General features: G+C 24.4%; 1 protein-coding gene across 2 annotated transcripts in view; it reads left to right on the top strand.

The window, feature by feature from the left end:
• The window catches only part of LOC122852785 (rho GTPase-activating protein gacZ), a 32,015-nt gene extending 6,590 nt beyond the window's left edge, over window positions 1–25,425 (top strand). For both annotated transcript variants that reach the window (XM_044152791.1, XM_044152792.1), the window contains 7 exons: window positions 17,246–17,696; window positions 19,011–19,427; window positions 20,478–20,908; window positions 21,515–22,051; window positions 22,119–23,225; window positions 23,289–23,461; window positions 23,540–25,425. In XM_044152791.1, the coding sequence (XP_044008726.1) occupies window positions 17,544–17,696; window positions 19,011–19,427; window positions 20,478–20,908; window positions 21,515–22,051; window positions 22,119–23,225; window positions 23,289–23,461; window positions 23,540–23,766 (3,045 nt within the window). In that variant the 5' untranslated portion in view covers window positions 17,246–17,543 and the 3' untranslated portion in view covers window positions 23,767–25,425. The remainder of the gene's footprint in view (window positions 1–17,245; window positions 17,697–19,010; window positions 19,428–20,477; window positions 20,909–21,514; window positions 22,052–22,118; window positions 23,226–23,288; window positions 23,462–23,539) is intronic.
• Window positions 25,426–25,427: the final 2 nt, after the last annotated feature.

Genomic DNA, 25,427 nt, shown 5'->3' with positions numbered 1-25,427 from the left:
ATTTAACTGGCTAATTATAAATAGAAAAAAAAAATAAATTAATCGTTATTTTATTTTTGTATATATATGTGTGCAATTGAAACCGCATTTCAAAATTTCTGGAATGATACTTTACAGTTTTAGAAACATGAATAATATAAATTTTTTTTTTTCTTCTCTCTGTACTCGACATCTGAGCTTACTCGACACGCTCTAAATAACAAAGTGTCACTTGGTTTTGTTTGTTTTGACATTTCAGTTTTTTAAATAAAAAAAATAAATAATTATTTTTTCAATCAAAATTATATAAACCAGTTGAAAAAATTACGCACAGTAAAGATTTTTCATTAAAAAAAAAAAAAAAGGAATTTAAATTCACCAATTTAAGGGTCGAGGGGTGGCTAAAGTAATGATTCGGATTAGCGATGTCATTTTGCACTGTCAGGCAGTGTTGCAGGTTTGTCCCAGAGGGTTTTGACGCGTTTGAATTGCCACTCTTGCATGGGGTGATGTTACAATGGCATATTTGATAATAGGGATAAACAAAAAAAAATACCCATGGCCTTTTTCCACAGAGCAATAGATTGATCATACTAAAAATCTTTAGGGAATATTTTTACAACCCATATTTGAAAAAAGATAATTAATATTATAAAAATACTTGTTTTAATTAATTTTATTATCATCTAGAAATTTTTGTTGATAAAAACTAGCTTCCACAATTTTTTTTTTAACAAAACATCTTTAATTTAATTATGTAAATTTTTTATTTTTAAAAATACTTTTTCATGCAAGGCTCATTATTTTATCTTATTTACATTTACTTAGAATACATATATAGTTTTTTTTTTTCATTTTAAAATTACAATTTATATTGTATGTTGAATAAATAGTCCTTGGGCGATTAAGTAATCCCCGTAAAACGTGTGAAAAATAAAGTAAAAAAATGTTCTTTATACAATATGTACAGTGTCTTGGTATTAAGTGATGGATTTCTATCGTTTCGTAATCTCATACAAGTCTCGTCTTGACAGAGAAGATTGATAAAAAGGCATCAGTATAGCCAAGGGATAAATCTAGTCTCTTTTACTCCCTCAAAGTAATTTTTTTTTTTTTTTTATATTTTTCGTATTGGAAATGTTTTGGATGGGGAGAAAATTTTGCACTTGAAAAAAAAAGTATTGGTGAGTAGAGACGAAGAAAAACTGCCTGTAAAAGTATACGAAATTTTCCGACAGCTAAAACGAAAATAAAAAAAAAAAAACCGCCGAGGGTAGTTCACCCTTCAACTACTCGTACGTCTCAAACTCGTCTGGTCCCCAGGCTGCTTAAAGTGCATCATGTAGGGAATTATACCCAAAGAAAGAGTGAATACTAGAGAAAGCTTTTTTTATCCTCTCACTCTTTCCATGAGGTTTTTTTATTTTTTCACGTATTTTTTTTTTTACATCCCTTCTTGCAATCCACTTTTGGCCTGCTCTCTGAAACTCTTGTCTGCCACGTGAGTCGTCGCACGTCTTTATGCATTAAACGAATTCCAACGCACTCCCATCAAAAATTGTTTTTTTATTTACATTTTATATTTTTTTCATTAACCCTCTTGTTTTTGGAGAACAAGAAAAAATTTCTCTTAGGTCAAAAAAAAATAACAAATGTCAAATTTAATTTTTCTTTTGAAAAGTTTTTTTTTTTTGTTTTAAATTTATTTTTATATACATAAAACTGAGTTGTTGTGTTTTCAGAATATTTAATAAGAAAAAGATATATTTATTTGATTAAAACTTTTAGGCTGAGTTTTGGAAAGTCAGATGTTTTTTGTATAAATTATCAAGAATTTAATTTAATTTAATATACCAAAATTATAAATTAAACTTGATTCAAACTTGATAATTTTTTGGATGATGGCAAGTTTTTAGATTTGAAATTTAAATTTATATATTGATAACAAAACAGTGGGTTGAAAAGGATTGAATTGATGACAACGCCATTTTAGAATTATATTGATTATGTCACACGTGGTAATGTAGTTTCTTGTTTAACCTGGTTATGCATTATTCGAGTATCAAATGGTCTATTTCAATGAATAAAATAAGAGTTTCTTGCATTTACTGCTATATCGTAAAGTAAATATGGTTTTTTATTCATAAATTATTCATTGCATTGTTATAAAACCGCATTTGTTTTTTCATATTTAAGGGTTAATGCTTGAATTTCTTGCATAGATTGAGATCAAAATAATTTCCGGGTTTATATAGATGATATATTCTCGACTAATGCTGTCTGCAATAATGTGCAGATAATGTGTTTGTATTATATCATTTGTATATTTTAATGAAGATTCACTAAGTATAATTGTATCGACATTTTTTGCTGTGGATATACCTGTAAGAAAAAAAAAAAAAAAAAAACAAGCACAAAATCGTTAATATATTAAGCTTTATCAAGGGTGGGTGCTTAACTTTTTTTTTTTTTTTCCTTTTAGATAATTTAAGATTAAAATAATTTCCTGGTTTGGGTAATATATTATTCTCGACTAATGCTGTCTGTTATAATGTACTGATTATTATCTTTTTAAATTATAAAAATTAAAAATACTTTTCAATGTGTTGCAAATTAAATTTAAATGAAAAATCTTTCGTAATTATTTCACATTAAGGAAAAGATGTTTGAAGTTATCTTAGCACTAACTTTTGCAAATTATCATTTCTAAACATGACATATAAATGCAAGTAATTAATCTCAAGACAAAATAATAATTAAAATTTACACAAACATCACAATACTTGTACATCAAATTTACAACACACTCATAAACTATTTTTTTCTTTTTTTTTTTTTTGTTGAATAATTTAATATTATTTTTTATAATTTATTCAATCAAAAATACAACAGCTATTAGTTGAGAAAAAAAAAAACATGAAGCAATTAAACTGTCATTGTACATAGTAAGGTGTGCAAATGTCGGAAATATTGTTAAGTAGCTGTGCTCAGTGAAGAATATTAATTCATTCTATGTTTAAAAAATTTAAAAGAAAATTTAAATTATCACAGAGTAACAATAAATGTGTCAGAAATTGGCACATTTTTTAAAATTTCATTCATCATAATTCATCATCATCTGCCTAAAAAATAAAAATATATTTAAAAAATTGAAATTTCTAATAATAGACACCTGAGATTTTTTTTTTTTAAATAAAACGACAAGTCAAAAAAATATTTTTCGGAATGTGCGTGTTTTTCCCAGACATAAATTATAATAGATTTTGACACACCCTTTCATATACTCCTGTCGTTATAATACATGTTGAAAAAGCAACAACCATACGACAGATTAATTAACTTTACCCCATCGTAGATGATTATTGTATATTTATAATTCAAAAGTAATATATATCATCTAATATTTTAATTAAAAATACTTTATAAATTTAACAGTAAATTATTGGAAAATTTTCCAAGTATCTTGAACATGAATTTTCGATTTTATATATATATATATATTATTTGATGAGGCAAAATATATCATTGATTAATTATTATTAATTTAATAACTACTATGTAGTATCCAGTGTGCTTATCATACAACGTGTATTTTATTATAATGGATATAATAATTATGGTCACGAGTCTGATACATGTAATGGTTGTTTGCAAAACGTGCTCAAAAGCTTCTCTCCTTATTCATCTTGCTGAATTTATATTCATCCCAAGGGTCCATTCACACGAATTTAAAATAGACAGATTTAAATTAATTCAACAAATAATTTCAATGATTGTAAAAAAAAAATCCCAAATAATATTTCAATCAAAACTTTAAAGTAGAATTCATAAAAATGCCAATGAATTTTTATTGGTTTTTATTTTTGTTTTTTATATTACATCAATAAATAAAAAAATTTAGTTTTTAAAAAATTTATACACATATTGTCAGTGATAGTATTAAAATTTAAACATGTGCACCATTGTAAAATAAAATTAGTGATATAAAAAAATATTCCAAACATTTTTTCTTGATTCAAAATAAGTTGGTCTGTCATTTAATCTTGAAAGAAAATTCGATTGCCATTCGTGAAGTGTCAAGTATCTGCCCAGGGGTTTGACTTTATTTTTTTTAACGTTATTTTTTATTTTATGTGTTTTTTTTTTCTTTTTTCCAGCTTTCTTTTTCACTAACTTTTACTTTTCTTGTTGATGGGCATGTACCCGACGTGAAACGAATTGAACAATACTTTTTTCCCCTAACTATTTTTACCAAAAACGAGTCAGCTATATAGCCTCTTGTTTTTTGTGTGGTCATAAGTTTGAAAAAACTATCGTCTAGTTTTATTTTATCACCAATCGTTCTCCATAAATATCCAAACTACTTATCCAGATTTTTTTTTTATTTTTTCAAGTTTAAAAAGCTGCAAACTTTGAATGATTTTCATTGAAAATATCTATTTTATTTTGAAATATTATTTATTTATCAAATTATATCAAAATAAATATTGTTATGTCCTTTAAAGCTGTACTATTTTATTTTACGAGCACATTGGCCTGTATCTATACCTTCTAACAGGTTCATTGTTCATTGATTTTATAAACACAAGTATTATCATAAAAAAAAAAAAGAATGAATAAATTGACGAAAAATTTTTTTAATTTATTTATTTACACATAAATCACATATAATTCACACGTAATTTTTAGTCTAATAACATCAAGATTGAATGTTTACTGAAAAAGTTGTGCTACCTTAATATGTCAATTTTAAAAAAAAATATAAAAAATATTTAAAAAAATTTTGTTTTTGAATTATTTCTTCACACATAAAAAACACATAATTCGCACAAAATTTTGAGCCCAATTGCATTAAGATCCGATGATTATTGAAAAAGTTGTGCTAGCTTAATATGTCAATTTTTAAAAAACATATAAAAAATATTTAAAAAAATTTTCTTTCAGATTTATTTCTTCACACATAAAAAACACATAATTCGCACAAAATTTTAAGCCCAATTGCATCGAGATCCGATGATTATTGAAAAAGTTGTGCTAGTTTAATATTTGAATTTTTAAAAAAAATTTAAAAAATAAAAAAAAAATTTTCTTTCAGATTTATTTCTTCACACATAAAAAACACACAATTCGCACAAAATTTCAAGCCCAATTGCATCGAAATCCGATGATTATTGAGAAAGTTGTGCTAGCTTAATATTTGAATTTTTTAAAAAAATGTAAAAAATAAAAAAAAAATTTTCTTTTAAATTTATTTCTTCACACATAAAAAACACATAATTCGCACAAAATTTTAAGCCCAATTGCATCGAGATCCGATGATTATTAAAAAAGTTGTGCTAGCTTAATATGTCAATTTTAAAAAAAAATATAAAAAATATTTAAAAAAATTTTGTTTTTGAATTATTTCTTCACACATAAAAAACACATAATTCGCACAAAATTTTGAGCCCAATTGCATTAAGATCCGATGATTATTGAAAAAGTTGTGCTAGCTTAATATGTCAATTTTTAAAAAAAATATAAAAAATATTTTAAAAAATTTTCTTTTAAATTTATTTCTTCACACATAAAAAACACATAATTCGCACAAAATTTTAAGCCCAATTGCATCGAGATCCGATGATTATTAAAAAAGTTGTGCTAGCTTAATATGTCAATTTTAAAAAAAAAAATATAAAAAATATCAAAAAAAATTTTGTTTACTCGCTTTTTTTTGTTGTTTTTTCGTTGCTAACGAAATAAATAAAAAAATAATAGAAAAAGGCAAATAGAAAGAAATTTGTATGAGAGTAAGTGAGAAAAAAACAATGACCAATCAAATGTCCGGAAGACCGATGATGTTTGTCCTTTTTATATTAGGAATTGTTTTTACAAATTTTCAAATTTATTTTTACTGTAAAAACTATTTTTTTTATTAGCAAAGTATATATTTAAAATTAAAGTATACTTTTAAATATTTATAGACTTTTCAATTTTTATTTATTTACAAAAGAAGATACGACTATTTTTAAATTCAAAGTGACGTTCCATATTCATCGATATTTTCATGTGAGCATAGAAAAATTTATTCTTATTATTCTTTTTGTTTTTTATTTTATTTTGTGTGTATGAATATAAAAAGAAAAAAAAAAAAAAAAATATTGGTGAATTCAACTCAATAAGGCGTAAAATTTACGAGTTTTTTTCTTTTTTTTTTTTGCTGAAAAATTGTGTTTTATTAGAGAGAGAGATTTTATGGACAGTTAAACAAATCGAAGCTTTCAAGTTGTCATTACGACACATTTGGGTCATGCCTTGATTTTGAACAAAATTAATTTTTTTTATTTTACTCGCTGTTATGATTATTCAAATATTCCAACAACGTCAAATGAATTCAAGTTGAAACGTACACATTTATAGAATTTTAAAAATTTGAATATTTCATTTTTCTTTGCTGTATCTAGAAAAAAATTAATGTAAATTGTTGACAGTTTAGATAGGGGCTTAATAAATATTTCACGAGGGGTTGCTAAGAGTCGTACTGTTATTTTATACTAAAGTCACATGAAATTACATTAAATTGTTTAATTAATTTACCAAACTACTTGACTTAAAATGCAAAAAGATTTACTTAAAAATTTATTGAAATAAATAAGAAACAATATAAAACGATTTAGAGCAAAAAAAAATCCAAGAAACTTAATTTTTTATAAAAAAAAAAAAAGATTAAAAGAAACTGTTATATGTTTTGATATTTGACAGATTATATAAACTGCAGAAAAAGAATTTTTTTATCACTTTAAAAATTGAATTTACTAATTTATTAATTTAATTTTAGCTACATCTTCTTTTGACTTTCCAAAATTCACAATGAATTATTATTTACTTTGCTTTATACTTAAAAATATATTAAACTTTTTCAATGTGGCTCTATCAAACATTGATCCAAAAGTTTTGAAACATTTTTCATTAATAAAAAAAAAAAAATCACGTTCACTTGTTACCAATATATTACATTCCAAATAAAAGCTGTCGGTAAAATTTTTTATTGAAATAATAAAAAAAAATCTCACTGCAAGCCGATATTAGTAATTATAATAATTTTTCATTTTATTAGGTCATACAATTTGTGGTATTAAAAAAATTATAACTTTGAAAAATAATTAAATTCTTTTTTTATTTTATTTTGAGAAAATATTTTTCAACTACATATTGAAATATTTTTCAATCTACTATTTTTTATTTCTTTAACAATATTAGAAAACTTTTACAATTTTGCCAAAATTGAGTTTTAAAATTAAATTTTATTTTTTTGTTTTTAGAAAAATTTAAATGTAATTTTTTCATAAATTTAAATGGCAATTACAGTTTGAATTTTACAAGAATATATATTGTAAATTGGAAAACTCAACGAGTGATAAATATAGTTTTTCAACTTCCCATGTGTTTGTACCAATGTGTTTAGCCACAAAAAAGTAAAAAAAAAATTCCCAAGAAAATAAAACAGCTATGAAGAAAAAAAAACAACTGTGATAAATGGAATTCTCATATATCTGAAGTTTATATATACGTTATCACGTTGAAATACTGAAAAATATATAAAAAATTAATCTCAAAAGAATAAAGAATTTATCGGAAATATTTAAACTGATGAAATCATTGAAAATTCAAGTCTATATATATTTCAACAATGAAAATGCCAAATTAAAAAAAAAAATTGACAAATACAAAATTACAGAGCAACTGGATAAAAATAAATTTAAAAATTAAAAAAAAAAAATACCCATAAGAGACAATCGAATTTTCTCGTGGGGCAAAATTTCAACTTGTTAATTTTTTTTTTCTTCCAGCTCACTGTCACCTTATTTTGTCTCTCGGCAATAGAAAAAAAATAGAGAAAAAAATTTATCCAAGTAAATTCTTTAAATATATAAATCGTGACCTTATTCAGTCAGAAAGACAAGTCAAAAATAAATGAAAAAAGAAATTTAAACAAATAAACAAAATGTGATTAAAATAAAAATAAAGTAAAAGATAATAAACACTGTAGTCATCAAGAGAGCTATTAAAAATTTTTATTTATATTTTTTGTTATTTCAAAAGTCTGGTCCGCAAACTTTTGACAAATAAAAAAAAAAAAAAATATTGCTATTTAGAAAGAGCATACATTGTATGTATGTGAAAACATGAGAAAATAAAAAAGAGACCTTTGAGGTTCTTACCCTCAACGCATATACAATTCTCAATTGTTGTTTGGCATTATTCATGAGGCGAATTTTCAAATAAGAAAGACAGAAGAAATGCAAATTTTCTTGTAGGGGAATTTTTTTTATTTTGTTTATTTTTTTTTACACCATCATCATAGTTGTAGAAGAAAAATATTTTTGTCTATGTCATTTTGATTATTCATCGTTTTGAGATGATCAACAATACTGAAATATTATTTTTATTATTATTTTTCAAATGCAAAATTGAATGTTAAATGTTAAAAATTGAAACTCCATTGTAGAGTAAAAAAAAAAAAAGATAAGAATGAAAATATTTTAGGACTATAATGGGTCTATTTCACGCTGGAATAATTTTAGATAACAAAATAATCATAGAGGTTGCTGCAGCTGCCTACACGATTATCATTGTATTCGATCGACTGCAGCTTTAAGCTCTGCTCCACTTAAGTCTTGATATATAGATATTTGCATCTGATATATTTGACCAAGTCAATCAGAAGATTAATGCACAAATTATTAAAAAAGATTTTTAATTTAACTTTTATTTTTTTTCTTAAAATTGTTGAACGTAATGTTATTGTTGTTGTTGTTGTTTTTGTTGTTGGACTATTTTACTTTTAATCCAATAGAATGTTTTGTGTGTTGACAACTGAGTCTAGTCAGATCCTCAGAGTTAATTTCATTTAGCTATTTACTACCTTAATTCATACCTACTTAAAAAGATTTTGTTTCACATCAAAGTATTGCACTTGTGGTGTGTGATTTACACACAGTATAATTTTCCATGTAACCTGACACAAAGTTAAAATTTTAGTAAACAATAATAATCCTAAATTTTATTCAAAATAATATTATAAATAATGATGATAATAATTTTTTTATATTTAAATTCAAAAAGCCAAAGTAGTTTTATATTAGGGTGAAAATATTATATCCTTTTATGTTGCAATCAGTATTACAGGATCCACCACATCAAAAGGATTTTCAGCTAAATATGACATTTACACTCAAGATATTTACACTCAAAGAATATATAGTAATCAATAAATCAGTCGGCTTATCTTTAATACAAATAACAGCGACAGAATATACACCAGTTTAATAAATAATTTGATCACTTAAAATTACACTTTGGCTTGCAAACAAAAAAAGCTCAACCATCAAAAACATAATTAAAAAGCTCTGCGATTTTTTTTTAAATATAAATTTCTTTTAACCCCAAAAAAAAAAAAAAAGAGCATGCCTTTTTGTTGGTAAGATAACGATGTAAATTTAAATTTTCAAAAAAAATTTTTAAACCTCAAATAATACCAGCCTCTTTTTATCATATACTTCAAATGATCTAGTAATTTTTCCACAAAAAAAATCATCTGAAATAGTATAAAAAAATGAAATATAATCCTATTCTTTTCAAAAATTTTATAAAGTTTTTTAGAGAGATCATTATAGAGTAATAAAAAAAATACCAGATAGATTTTTTATTTTTGAAAAAAATAAATAATGATGTTATATATGAAATAGTTGTTTAGCATTTCATATCGATCATGTAGAATTGTAGATCTGGTTGGTTTGACTCGACATCGTAGTGAAGATTCATTTGATGGGGATAAAAGCAGTTGACTAGTGGGGGCAAGGGGTAGCTGAAAGAATGGGTGGCATGCAAGAGCTCCAAGTTGCTATGACAACCATCCTCGCAACCCCCGGAACATTCAGAGGTGCTCAATCGAACCCTTTAAAATTTTCTCGTTGCAGAAAATGCCCCGGACTCGTAACCTTCACCCTCTGCATCAAAATATATATCTATCCGCATACATTCGCCAATTCGCTATAAAATAAAATCCACCTGCTCTAAAAAGTATAAAAAAATAGAAACATTTTATCTCTTAGCCTATGTGAACACACACAAAAAAGATGATTTTTTTTTTTATAAATTTGCATTTTTTTCTTTATTATACTTTCTGTTAAGCTTCTAAATATATTTTTTGTTCAAATTTTTATCGAAAAGTGATTAGTTCAATTCATAGGATGATAAAATGATAAATTTTTTATATGAATTATTCAAAATACAAGTTTGATATTTGTGGTAAATAAAAATTTACAACTCAGCGTCATTTTTAAATCTCTAGAAAAATCCCTTGATCGAGCTGTTGGTTTTTTTTTTTTTTTTATTTTTATTGTTTTGGCTCAATCCCTGGTATTTTTGCTGGCTCTACAATGTGATGATTGCTACAGTATCACTATGGAATTTTTATGAAAGCACTAGTCGGCTTCGAATATTGTCTTTCTGACAATTTTACTCTTCAGTTTATTTTTATTTTACCTCTCGTCAGCATGCTCGTCCATATAATTGGAAAGAGTAAATGAACCAACTTCTTTTTCAGGTCTTCTTATAAGCTTCATCTCTTGGGAACAATAGAAAAAAACTTAATCAGTAGTTGGAAACGATTCTGTATATTATTGGTATTCTTGATATTTTTTTATTTTTTATATATTTCGATTGGTACTTGAATTTGTCGAGTGAATTTTAAATTTAATTTATAAATAAATAAATTACTAGTGTATTTTTATTATTAGATTTCATATTTTTTTCGTATAAATTTTGCCACAAAAATAATAATATTTGGTAGTAAAATAGTTGTTGTTACAATTAAAAGTTTGTATAGGATTAAAATTTTATTACCAAAAGTTAAACAACAATTTTAAAATTACTCTTTATTAATTAAATATATTTTCGTTTTAGAAAAATTCTTAACTGTACATAAATAATACTATAAGTTGAATTAATTTTTAAAAAATTTTATATTTACATTGATAGTTTTTAATCAAAATAAAAATAAAGAAACATGTAGTATGACATTTAATTTATGAAAATTGCAAATCATATATACAGTAAAGGTACATCCTTCGCAAAATGTATTTTGGTGAATAAATATATATAGCCCTTGGGAAAATTACAAAAAACACCCCTAGGGTCAAATTTACGTCCTGTGTCTCTTGTTTATGCTCTTGGGTGTTCGATTGGTATACGCAGTAGTTATTGAAGGGAACTAAGCTCGTCAGTGATTCTCCTTGGGATATCAGAGATAATTCTAGATGATAGGGATAAAAACAAAATTGAAGATATCCCTTCAGGTGCTATAACACATTGAAACTATCATCACACTATATATCAAAAAAAAAAAATATACAAAATATATAAGACAAATCAGATTGAATGTCAATTTTGTAAATTTCAATTTACAAAAACAAATAAAAATAAAAACAAACAACTGTTATTTTTTTAGACAACAATCATAATAATTGTGGAGAAAAAAAATAGTCACTATTTAAACAACAATAGCCTCTATTTAGGGAACAACTATGATTGTTTATTTGACCACAACAATTATTTTTTTGACTACAATAATTTAAACAATATCTATTTCAATAATAAATATTTAATTAATTAATTTATTTTTTTAAATTATATTTTAAGGCATTAATGCCCTAACCACAGTTGTTCTTTTCTCAATTGTTCTTGTCGTATAAAAGCCAAAATTTTAATCGTCATAGGGGAACAAAAAAATAATTACAACGAAAAATATCAACTTGTTTTTTAACGAAGCACCATTTCACCAAAGTACTATTCATATCTTTATTATTATTTATTTTTTACTTGTACAATTTAAAACCACAATCATCTTATTTTTTTTTTTTTACTTTTCAACGTGTTGATATATATATTTTTTTTAATTTTTAATGTTAGTCGAGTGTAGCTTGTTTTTTCTTTATTTTTATTTATATTTTCTAGTAGCTATACTTGGCTCACTTTTGATGAAACAATGCCTGATTGCTATTTTAACAGTAAAACTTATGACTTGTAGAATTTATCATTTTCTCTGCCCTACAATTAATAATCTTGCTTATATTTTTTTACTCTTATATATTATTTTTTATATAGATAAAAAACTTGAAGATTTTTCATCAAAAAACTAGATCACTATCCTATATATCTTGTATCATTGTTTTCACTCATAAAACAATATCTAAATTAAAAAAAAAAAAAAAATACAATAAATTTTTTGTTAGATTTTATAATACAAAATAAAATTTAAATATTTTTGATTCATTGAGCTGAATATAAAAAATAATGTAAATCATGACAAAATAACGATTATGGGTTGTCGTAAAAAACAAAAAAAAAAAACAAAATGCAAAGGGTGATACAACCCATAGAATTTCAAGGATGTTGCAGACAATATTTTCTGGACTACAGCCATCGTCTGGGCTACCCTCCAAACATTCTATGTACATTTTTTACCATTCTCAACAATTTTTTTAGCTACTTGTGATTTCTACTCAATTCAAAAAATACGTAATTTTCGTGCCAAGTACATTTTAAAAATAAAATTAATATTATTATATATAAATTAAAATAACTTTATCAAATGTCTTTTTTTTTTTATTGATTGTTATATCTGGGTTAGTGTAACGTGTGTGTGGGTGGGTGATGAAGAGTGTCAATGATAGCCAGATCTCGAGGGTGTATATATAAGTGAGAAAAAAAAAAAAAAGAAATAAATCAAGGCAGTAAAGTATCTCTCATCACAACCCCTTGTGTGTGACTTTTGACTCACAGTTGCGATGAAGAGTTGAATTTTATTGTGCATGTATTTTGTCAACCTTTCTATTCATCCTTTCATTTACCTCCAAGCCATTTCTCCCTGGGTGTCTCCTCAGAGGGAAAAAAATTTTTTTGCAAAACGGAAATAACTGCTTTTTTTTTGTATTATAATTTCAATGGGAAAAAAAAAATATGTATATTCTTTTATCGATTTGATATATCATAAAAATATACATCAGCTGTTTATTTTTTTTTTTTTTAGATCATTTAGATCAGACAAAATAAGATATGCATCATCAAAAAAATAATCTTTGAAATTTTATGTATATACACTTGAATAAATCACAGGCCATTAGTAATCTCTTGAAGTGTTGAAATATTTAATTGTTAAATATATAATTTAATGATTTATTGAATGAAAAATATTTTTCAATGGTTATAGTGCCAACGTACTCACTTCTATATCAGTCTGTTTTATTTATAGAAATGAATGAGTCATATTTTAGTTCTTCAGTCAAATTTTAATTATAGATTATATTTTTTTTTTCTTTTCTTGATTTTATTTTAATCTCTTGTGTGTTTTATTCTCTATAGAAAAAAATAAAAATACTGTGTTGTTGGTTTTTTTCTTTCAATGTCAATGACAAATATAGATCGAAATTACATGTCACAAATAATTTCCTTTTTTTTTTTCGTTTATAATTTGATGAGAATATTGAGTGAGGAAGATTTATGTACATAAAAAAATACGAAATTTTAAATTTTACTTGAACTGTTATACTCACGCATTGCCCGCGACCTGTCATCTTTATTTCCGGCTGCCAAACACGAGGGTAAAATACAAGAAACTAAAAGAGGGAGAACACTCCCATTTCAATAGTTAAATTTCATTTATCTACCACTATAATTTCCGGTTAATTTTAATCTTCCACACATGTGTGCAAATAAAATAATGAATTATTAATTTTTTATTTTAATTTATAATATATTTTTAAATTATACAAAAAGATTTATTTATATATGAAATTAAAATCAATTTATTTCATATACAATTGACATTATTTCTATGGGATTTAAATTCTCTTTGTATAACAATTTTTTTTTCATGTCAAAAACACTTGAAATGAACTCAATTGTATATATAAATAAAGTTGGACATTGACACTTTTGTTTGTAAGATGATGATATTGATTATATGACAATATTTAAAACTGAATCAAATAATTTAATTTTAAAATACTAATAACTGCAGAAAAAAAACAGCTTTAAATTTTATATATACCCCGTGCCTCTATTTTATAATTTTCTAATAAAAAAAAAATTTAGTCTGGCAGTTTTTGAAAAATCTAAAATTTCGAATTAGGAAAATATAATTATATCTACCAGTTTTTTTTTTTGACTACTATCAATACTATTTTAACTACTATCAATCCAAAGCAACCCGTATAATAACTAAAATACCTCCGACAAAAAAATATGAGTTTATAATTATATTTTTTAAATTTTTATATTTTATTATGTTTCATTTTCATTAATAAAATATAAAAAAAAATATTAATGCAATATGATTTAAATATTTTTCAGTGATACAAACATTAATTTGGTCAGACATTATTAATTTATCACTCATGCAACTTGATTTATCTTTCTAAATTTTAATATTATGTTATAATTTAGCTTTTATTTATTTATTTTTTTCAAATCAATCAATAAAATAATTGTCATAATAAAAAAGGCCTAAATCCATTGAGCCAGAATTTTATTACATTTATTCTATGAATTATGGTGTTTTTATTTTAATTTTTATTTCGTTGAAAATACACAAAGCAATGACACATAAATTTGTAGATAGGCTTTTTATATTTTTTGGTGACTAGACTTTTTTCTCAGTAAAGTGATGATAAATGTATCGAAATAAAATTTAAAAATACCCAATAGTCATTGTGTAGGTCATGACTCACAATAAAATACAAATTTAAAAAAAAAATATATTTAGCCAAGTAAACAATAATTGACGACATGATTTTACCTGAGTAAAATATACATTTATTTAATAAAGTCATTAAAAAATAAAACATGACTTCATGATGGAATAGCTTCTCGTATAAGCTTGTATGATGAAGATAAATAAAATGAATTATTACTCATATAAAATTTTATTTTCATACCGCGCTATAAAAATAATCGTTAAATTGATAAATTCGTATTTTTATACCCTCGGTTATAAATCAATTAACTCCATAGGTTTTTAATAAAAAAATTAATCAATTTTTTTTTTTTTATCTCAGTATAACTACGGTGTTTCATTTTTTTTTATTTAAAATAAAATACAGGATTGTATATGTGCTTTTATAAATTCATTTTGTTTATGAAAATGAAGCTTATTAATTTTTTTTTTTTTTAATTTTATAAATTGATATTTCATTGATATTTAATATAGATACATTTTTTTTTTTTTTTCATTTATTATACATCTGATGAATAAAATTATTGGTGAATATCAAATTCCAGACTTTTGTGTGTAAAATATCACGCTTGAAATACAAATCCAATTTCCAAATGGATAATATCGAGCGAATGTGCCGTCAGTTTGAGTACAAGGGATACTGCCTGCCCACAAAATTAAAAAAAAAAAAAAAAAGGGTGTGAAAGAAGGGTAAAATTTGTAATTTAAATTCATCAAAATTTAATTCTTTATATTTTACTTTTTCAAGTTTTTAAATATATTCATTTTCATGTGATATATATTTAAAAAAAGAAAATGATAAATTCAATGTACACTTTAGCTTAAAATAGAAATATAAATTTTAATATTTTTCAAGTGTCAAAATAGATTTAATATTTTTTTAAAATGTTAATCTAACTATTAATCTAGCTATTTAAAAAATTATTTTATGTTACAAGGGCAGTGGGAATAATGTGTGAATTTCCAAAGCGCAAGAGGGGTAGTGCGCTTTTTAGAAATTCACACATTATTACCACTGTCCATAGTAACATAAAATATGGTTCGTTACATGTGCCCAATCAGAGAGCCCGCTCACAACTCATTTGGAGGGGAAACACTCGCCAAGGCTCGTGCTTGCCCCTCCAAATTCGTTGAGAGCACACTCTCTGAGTGGGCACTTGTAACGAAATATACTATTACAAAATTTCAACTAAGCATTAAACATTTTTAAATATTAATTTTATCTTGAAATTTAAACATTTTTTCTTTAAATTTTAAACAACAATTTCAACAAAATTAACAACAATAATAATAATATATTTTTTAAATATAAAAATTAAATATAAATCAAGTATTTTTTATAATAAATGAATTGATGTAAATTATAGTCCCCATGTTGATTCAATTATCAATAAATCATGGGGTAGTTTTTCTCCCTGTTTTGTCGAACACATATCACTGTGTTTATGAGTTAGACTGCAGAGGGTTTGTTGTGACAGTGTTAGAGACACTAACATTGCTTTGACAATATGTATAAAATACATATGCACTATAATCACAAATACATCTCTTTGGAAATTTCAATGACGAGAATGATTCTATGATGATGATATGGGTGGGCCTAGTAAAGTTGTGGTTGCAGTCAACCCTCTTTGTTATATAATGCATCTATGTATCAAAGATTGCATCTCAATATATACATGTATGTATACTGCAACTCATTAGAAACTGTGTTATCTCTAAAATTGACAAACCCTTGTTCTGGCACATATATGTATACCACATACTGTAACCATCATCAGAGGACAATGCCATCTCTGAGTTTTGTTAAGTTCAACTTTTAACAATAGCCACATGTATTTTATAAAATTTTCACGCGTTTCAATCGCTTTTATATTATGTTGTCATTATACTTGAGACTTGATAAACAAAACAATTTGAAATTTGATTAAAAAATTTTATCAAATATTCAACAACAAGTATATTATTTTTATTTTATTTATTTTTTGGCTTTCATTTAGTATAACAATTGACAAAATAAAAAAGACAGATCTATTCATTTTTATTTTTTTAAATATTTTAAAAATATTCTCTGTTCATATTCTCGCAGTCCATTAGACTAATTTTATCTTTAGTCTCTTTTTTTCAAATTTTGTTTCTCACTTTTACTCATTTTCTTTCCCTTTTTTAGTAATATAATTTCAAACTCAACTTCAGAATAATTTACCTATTCATTTCTAATTACTGCAACAAAAGAAAAAAAACGTAAATGCTTTGAAATAAAAAATATGCAAGAAGGGTGCGTGTAAAAGTAAAATATATCTTGAATGAAATGATGCGCGTTTATTCACTGAGTGAACATAAATGTTAAAACAAATAATAATAATCATCATCGTTATCCAGAATTTTTTAAAAATATATATTTTAAAAATAAAAAAATTTTTATTAATAATTTTCCGCTAGTTATATTTAAATTAGTTAATTAATTTGTGTTAATTTATTTGATTGCAGGATTGATGTAAAATATGAGGAAGAAAAATGTTTACATATTAAATCAACAAATGAAAAAATATAATAAAAACATGGCAGATAATTTGGCTACATCAAAAACACATCAAATTCAAATGTCTACAATTAGCATGTTATTTAAAAATAACATTAAATCCTAACGAGATATATCAAGAAGTGATTAGAATAAGGGAAGAAAAAAGCTCTATTTTAGTGGATATAATTGAGCTTTTTTTTTAAAAAAATAAAATAAAAATAGTAGAGAAAGATTATTGTAATATTGGAGTCAATATAAATCATCATGTTCGGGACAAAATTACGCACGTGGATGGAGGCGCATATTGTGCGACCGAAAAAGAAAAAAGATAGAAAAAAATCGGATAAAGGAGGTTTTGATTCAAATTGTAATTCACCTGGTAGTCATAGTGCAAATCGATCACCTGGACTTCATCAGGTAAATATTATACTTCTTAAAAATCAATGATATTTTCTTTAGGATTTTTTAATTTAAAAACTATTTGAAAATTGAATTTTTAATTAATAATTTATTGCAAGAAATGAAAAATAATAAAATAAAAAGTATATATTTAAAAGCAGTAGTAAAAAATGTACATTGTATATTTTAAATTTAGGGTAGGCCACGATAATCAGGGTCCAACTGTTTAATATTCACCGCAATGATCTGACTGTAATGAAAGCATTTTGCTTGCCAAAATGCTTGATCTTTGTGGAACGAATATTAAAGGGCTTGTATGATGATAAAAGCCATGAAAATTATGATATATGTGTGTTTACTAATGAAGGTATATATATCGAGCCACTTCATTAGTATTCAGAGGATTTTAAAAATCTTTTAAATAAATATTATTTATATTTTTTATATTTGTTTATATTTAAATATTTATCATGCTCAAATCAAAAAGTGAAATTAAAATATGTATATTTAAAAAAATGTATTAAACATTTAAATCCCTTGTGGATAGTTTTTTTTTTTTTTATATAAATTTAAATTGATTTAAATACGGAGAGAGTTTTTTTTTTTTAATTAAAAATATATTCATTTTGTAGTAAATTCAATTCGCCAACTCAATTATTGTTACTCTGTGATAATTTAAATTTTTTTTTAAATTTTTTAAACATAGAATGAATTAATATTCTTCACTGAGCACAGCTACTTAACAATATTTCCGACATTTGCACACCTTACTATGTACAATGACAGTTTAATTGCTTCATGTTTTTTTTTTTCTCAACTAATAGCTGTTGTATTTTTGATTGAATAAATTATAAAAAATAATATTAAATTATTCAACAAAAAAAAAAAGAAAAAAATAGTTTATGAGTGTGTTGTAAATTTGATGTACAAGTATTGTGATGTTTGTGTAAATTTTAATTATTATTTTGTCTTGAGATTAATTACTTGCATTTATCTGTCATGTTTAGAAATGATAATTTGCAAAAGTTAGTGCTAAGATAACTTCAAACATCTTTTCCTTAATGTGAAATAATTACGAAAGATTTTTCATTTAAATTTAATTTGCAACACATTGAAAAGTATTTTTAATTTTTATAATTCAAAAAGATAATAATCAGTACATTATAACAGACAGCATTAGTCGAGAATAATATATTACCCAAACCAGGAAATTATTTTAATCTTAAATTATCTAAAAGGAAAAAAAAAAAAAAAAAGTTAAGCACCCACCCTTGATAAAGCTTAATATATTAACGATTTTGTGCTTGTTTTTTTTTTGTTTTTTTCTTATAGGTATATCCACTGGATTCAACAGCAAAAAATGTTGATACAATTATACTCAGTGAATCTTCATTAAAATATACGAATGGTAATACAAACACATCAACTGCAACATCAGGTGGTACAGGCAGTGTCAATTTATCCTCTCCTGAAAGTGCATATAGCACTGGCTACTCAACAGACGGTACATCACCTGGTGCTAGTTATCCACCAGAGTATTACATAAACATTAGAACTGGAACCCATTATTTTCAAAGTAATAAAACAAGAACAACAACTAATAAAAGACCAGGTCTAGCTGATTCTGGTGTAGCAAATGTTACAGAAAATAAAAAACTCAATGATGACTCACCCAAAGTGAACGTCAATACTATCATGACAAAAGAAAAACAATTACTTCATGAATTACGAACAAATATACCATTCAAGGTAAACTACCAAACTATTACTTTTTTACCAATTTTTTTTTTAAAACTATAGTTTGTGAAATTGACTGAATTCAAAAAGTTTTAAAAGTTTTATTTTTATTCTAAAATCTTGATCATATAATGATCTCAAAACTTCGATAAAAAGCTCAACTAGAATTTTATTTTTTATTTTACTTCATAGCCTCAAGCGTAGAGTAGCAAGTTGAGCAATTTTATTGCAAATGCAATTCATTCAAGCATTTCGACCATCATGTTACTCCATTAGTTACTCATTTGTAACTAATAAAAAATCAATAATCCAAAACTTTTATACTGAAAATAAATTTTAATATAAATATTTATGAATTTTAATTATAACTTTTGTACCAAGTTAATTGTAACTACCAACCTGAGGAGAAAAAAAAAACTGCATTCACTTTGTATTGAAATATTCATGAGCTAGACATGCTGGAAGATGTGATGATAAAAAACGTGTCACAGAGAGCTTTCAATGAACTCACGGTATCTTGTCATGAGATTTTTTTTGTCGACGTGGTTTTTTTTTTATTTTTTAACTCTATCGACAAACATTGTGGTTGAACGGCTTAATCGTGGGTCAGAGACCTTCTTGAAAATACACACTGCGTAAAAATGCAGTGGTATTTCAACAACATGCTGCTGTGTGTAACTGTTATAATTATTTTCTAGAGTCAAAAATATTTCTACTCAGAATTGATACTTGACCTTATGTAAATGCTGGCGCAATTATTTCAAGGATTTATTTTTTTTACATATGAACCATAAAGTTTGTTCATTTATTAAAAAACATATGAATTTATGAAGCTTTTTTCAAAGCTAAATTTGTTTATTCAAAATGTATACTTAAAAAAATTTATATGAAAAAGTATATACACTTGAATTTTAAATTATTAATTGGATCAATTCCAACTTTTCGAAATAAATTGGCCTAGATTTTTCTTGTTAAATATTTCCAAGACTCGTTGAAAATTTTTCAAATCAAGTTGATTAGTAAAATATTGATTTATTGTGTTTATTTTTGTATAAATTTTAGAATGGAGAAATAGTTGGAATAAAACAAGTACAATCAAAACAACCACAGTATTATAAAAATATTCAACCTCATAAAAATGAGGTTCAACAACACAACAAAATAATTGATAGTTATTCATCAGTAAATTTAACAATGCGTAATAGTTTACCAGTAAGTTTTTCAACACCACAGCCAATAATTTCAACGTCTATGATACAATCACCAAGACAACGTTCCCGCATACGAACAAATCCATGGCTATCAGCCAATTCTTCGAGTTCAAGTACAACTGGAGGTTGTGGAAGTGGTGATAATGATGCTGGTATTATCAAATCTCATCTTAAATATAATGATATCACTGGCAGTACAAGTGATTTGAACCTTTACAATCATATAAATGGAAATACTAGAAGAGATTATCGACAAGATAGTCTCAGTGTTGGAAGAAGTCCGTAAGTATTTTCATTAATTTTTTTATTTTCTTTTTTGTAGAAATATTTTTTTCTATTATTTCTACAAATAAATACTTGGACAAACTTTATTTTTTCTTTAATTAATTTTAAGTATAAATAAAAATAAAATATAAACAAACTTTCCATCAAGTTTTCATTGACACTTGGAGTATCTCTCCTTTTTTTTTTTTTAATTTTTTATATCAGTAAATTTATATAGGTATCTTTTTTTACTTTCAGGTATAAAAACTCACCACAATTTAATTTTCTTTTCTTATTATTGATAATTTTTTTTATTTTTATATTTTCTTTTTTCGTTATACTCGAGTTTACGTTACGAAAAAAGTTTTAATAACAAAACGGGCTCCGGTTTTGTTCGTGAGTTTCACGACCCTTTTTCTTTTTTATTTTTAATCTATATTACTTTTAAAAATTTTATTTAAAAACTTTATTTTCTCTTCAATAATAACTGTAACAAAATGATTTTTTTTTATTACTATTTTGATTAATGGTTAAGATTATTTTTATAAGAATAACTTTGAATTATTAATAGTATATTTATTAAAAATGTTAATTTAACATTTAGCTGAAATTTAAATGTTTCAGTATAAATCAAAGTTGGCGAATGTCACCGAGAATTGAAGCAAGATCCAATCGTCCTATGACAGTTTTAAGACGTAGCAATAGTAGCAGCAGTAACAGTAGCAGCAGTACAAATAACAGCAGTAGCAGTTCATCTGTATCATCAATAACCCAGAGTATAAGATCATCAGAGGATGACATAACTCTAAATGAAATGATGGGTAAATTTGATGAAAGTTATGTTTATGAAAAAGAAACAGATATTTTATCTGACAGTGATCCAACTGATTGTGAGGATTATGTTAATCATTCACCTTCTGATGTTGATACTGGCCAAGATGGTGGTGATGAAAATGATCAATTTGAAAATGACGATGACGACGATGATGATTTTGATTACATTGATAATGGAAGTTTCATTGATTTAAATAATATTGATGGAGCTTTTCCAAATACTGGACACTGTACTTATTTTACATTTACCAGTGAATTAACAAGAAGAAGCACAAGATTAAGAGAATCTATTCTTAAAAGAAGATGTAAAGATGATATTCAACAAAGGTAAACAATTATCAATTAAATTTATAATCAAATTATTTATTGATATTTTTATATGTTTTTCTTTTAGAATAATAAATACACGAAGCAATACTAAACGTTCAAGTATGAGATACAAAAAACAAGATGATAAAATATCAATTGATAAAAATAAAAAACGTCAATCACAAAGAAAAAAACAAATAAATGATAAATGTAATGATGTAACAGCAAATTTAAATCGTGTATTAGTTGAACGTATGTTATTAAAAAATTCAGGTTTTAATCAAGGTAGTCGTAGTGTTGGTGGAACACCAATATGTTTACGAAGAAGAAAACAAAATGATATTAATGAAAATATATCAATGATTCATCAAAATTCAGATCCACGTAATTTTATTAATCCAAATATTATTGATAATGAAATATTAAAACGTCGATCAAATTCAATAAGTTATGTTAATGATAATTTAGTTGAAAAAAATGGTATTAAAAATTCATACATGACAACATTTGCATCTGAAATTGCATTAATTGAAGCTGATAAAGAAGCTGATCGTAAATATCGTGAATTAATTAATGAAGCTGAAAATATATTAATTAATATGAAAAATAATACATCAATTGTTATTCCATCACCAATAAGACGTATACATAATGGTTTAGCAAATAAACGTGTTGAATTAATTAAAAATGCTGAATTAAATATTGAATTTGCATTATCTAAAAGTAGAAATTCACAGCCTGAATTACAATGTGGTAATATTAAAGATTTAGAACATACAAGTCCAAAAAGATTTATTGATAAAACAAATCAATATTATTTACAAAATAATCATTTAACTGATAAAAATATAAATGGAATAATTTTAAAAGATAATGGAAATTATAAAAATGATATTAAATGTCCAGATTCACCAATAATGTCAAGAAAAACACCTCAAGTATCACCGAGTCGTAATTTATTACAAAATAAATTTATGCTTGAAGATCGTGAAAGATCAAGAACAAGAATTATTCAGTCAAATGAATTTAGATCATTTAGTCAAGAAAGAAATATACAGGATAATTTTAATGCTCAAAATTTAATTATAAAAAAAGATGTTATAAGAATTAAAGATGATATTCCAACTTCAAGCTCATCTGATTCAGATGATCGTTATGATCAACGAGGCAAAAATTCACTAATGACATTTAGGTAAATTATTTGTGTTTATTTTTAAATATTTATTGTTAATTTATTTGTCAATGATATTTGCAGATCAATTGACATGAGACCAATTAAAGAAAGCACGTATTATTGTCCACAAAGTGAACCAGTTAAACGTAAAGTTTATGCTGGTAGTTCGACTTATGGAAGAATTCAAAAAACACTTGGTGAAAAACATGTTATATTACGTAGTTCTGATGGTGATACTGCGACTGATGATACTGGTTTGTTATTCAGAAAAAATATAAGCAATATGTCAATGATAATTTTCAATTTTAAAATATTTAACACATTTATTTTAGATGATTCAAGAAGATCGCTGAAGGAAAAAGTTGCACAATTACGACAAGAAAGAATTGAAGCAAATGCAAATTTAAATTTTCAAGATAGTCAAATTTATCAAAATCATTTAACTCAATTGCGACGTCAAATGTTGATGCATACAATTGAAGGACTTAAACGTAGTCTTGAGGATCAATCAGCTACGCTTAAACAGACTTGTCTAAAAGAAACTATTATGCATGATTAAATGCCTTGAGTGCTTTTTTTCATCTTTCAAATTCAATGAATAAATTGAATTGGGAAGAAAAAAAATTAAACAACAGGGAAGCAATACGACAAAATAAATAAGACTCAAAAAAAAGGAAAGTAATATTTTTCCGCCAGATAATTTTTTCATCTAACAAAAAAAACAAAAAAAAATAACCACATAAATCTGCCTTTTTTTTCTCTCAATTTTTTAACAATTACCTAAATATTTTTCTGTCTATTTTTGAATATATTTAAGAAACAAAAAAGAACTTTTCTACAAAATATTTTTTCTTTTTTCATTATTAAATTATCACGTAATTAAAAGGTGCATAAATTAGATGAGAAAATATAAATAATAAATAATAATGGGCCTGAAAAAACAAAGTAGTTTGAACGATAAGAAAATTAAAATTAATAATCACCGTTATATTAGGTGTGCATTTAGTGAATAATAAATTTTTGCTAAAAAATATAATAATAATTTGAATACATATATATATTGGTAGAAAAGGCATTGCTCCAGATAATATGGCCCGTTGATATTCTTGCAAGTTGCATATAATTAAAACAATGTGACACATGTTGAAGATGAAATAATAATCCAGAATGAATGACTGGATTTTTATTTGTTATCTTTGTTGAAGGGAGTGACCGAGATTTTTCCTTACAATAGAAATTCATGGAATAGAAAAAATTATTATTATTTATAAACATTTGTTTTTCATTAGTTTATTGAACATTGTTCTTGTTTTTTTATCTCTAAATTCATTTAAACAAATTTTAGTATTTCTATTAAATTTATTATTTATAGAAAAATTATATAGATACAGTTGAAAAGAAAAAAAGAATGTAAACTTTAACATTTTTCTAATGGCAAAATAGATGTAGTATTTTTTTCGAAATGTTAATTTAACATTGAAATTTAAAAATTTAATATTTACATTTTTTCTTCTAACTGTATAGTCAATTTTTTTTTGTGATATAAAAAATAATATTAATTATAAAATGAATTTATCTAAACTCAATTTACGTTTTTTTAATTAATTTGTATTTAATAAAATACAAAAATAATAAATGATAATAGTTAATTATAAAATTTAGAATTAAAAATAAAATAAATTTATAATTATTTAATAAAAATCTCGGTTATTATATTATTAGTTAAAAATTACTTGAATAATAGTTGAAAAAAAAAAGAAGAAACGAATTCATTAATTTCGTTATTTTATTTTGAGAATAGACTGATAGAATTATAATTAAATTCGAAAATAGTTAAAAATTAAAAGAAACTAGTCGTAGATGTTTTTAGATTAATTTTTATTTTGTAGAAAAAAAATTTTTTTAAATATAGCTATTATAATCGTGCATGTTGATTATTAATTTATTGTAGAAACTAAAAATTATGTAGGGAAAATTTTTCGGCCGGTTGATTGAGCTTTTATTATAATAAAAATAACAACAATTGACAAGATATCCATATTTATTCAGATAAAAAGCTATTAAATAAATAAAATATTTAAAAGTTAATATAAGCTAAAATTAAATAAACAACTTGTCATTATTTGACAGTAAATTTTTTTTAAATATCATTAATAATGAGACTAATTTTTATTCAAAAAAAAAAGCACAAAAACAATTTAAGAAAACAAAAAAAAAATC

Source organism: Aphidius gifuensis, linkage group LG3 (assembly GCF_014905175.1).
Source record: "Aphidius gifuensis isolate YNYX2018 linkage group LG3, ASM1490517v1, whole genome shotgun sequence".
NCBI lineage: Eukaryota > Metazoa > Arthropoda > Insecta > Hymenoptera > Braconidae > Aphidius > Aphidius gifuensis.
The sequence above is the reverse complement of the archived record's forward strand: the minus strand, read 5'-3'. Positions and strand labels throughout refer to the sequence as shown.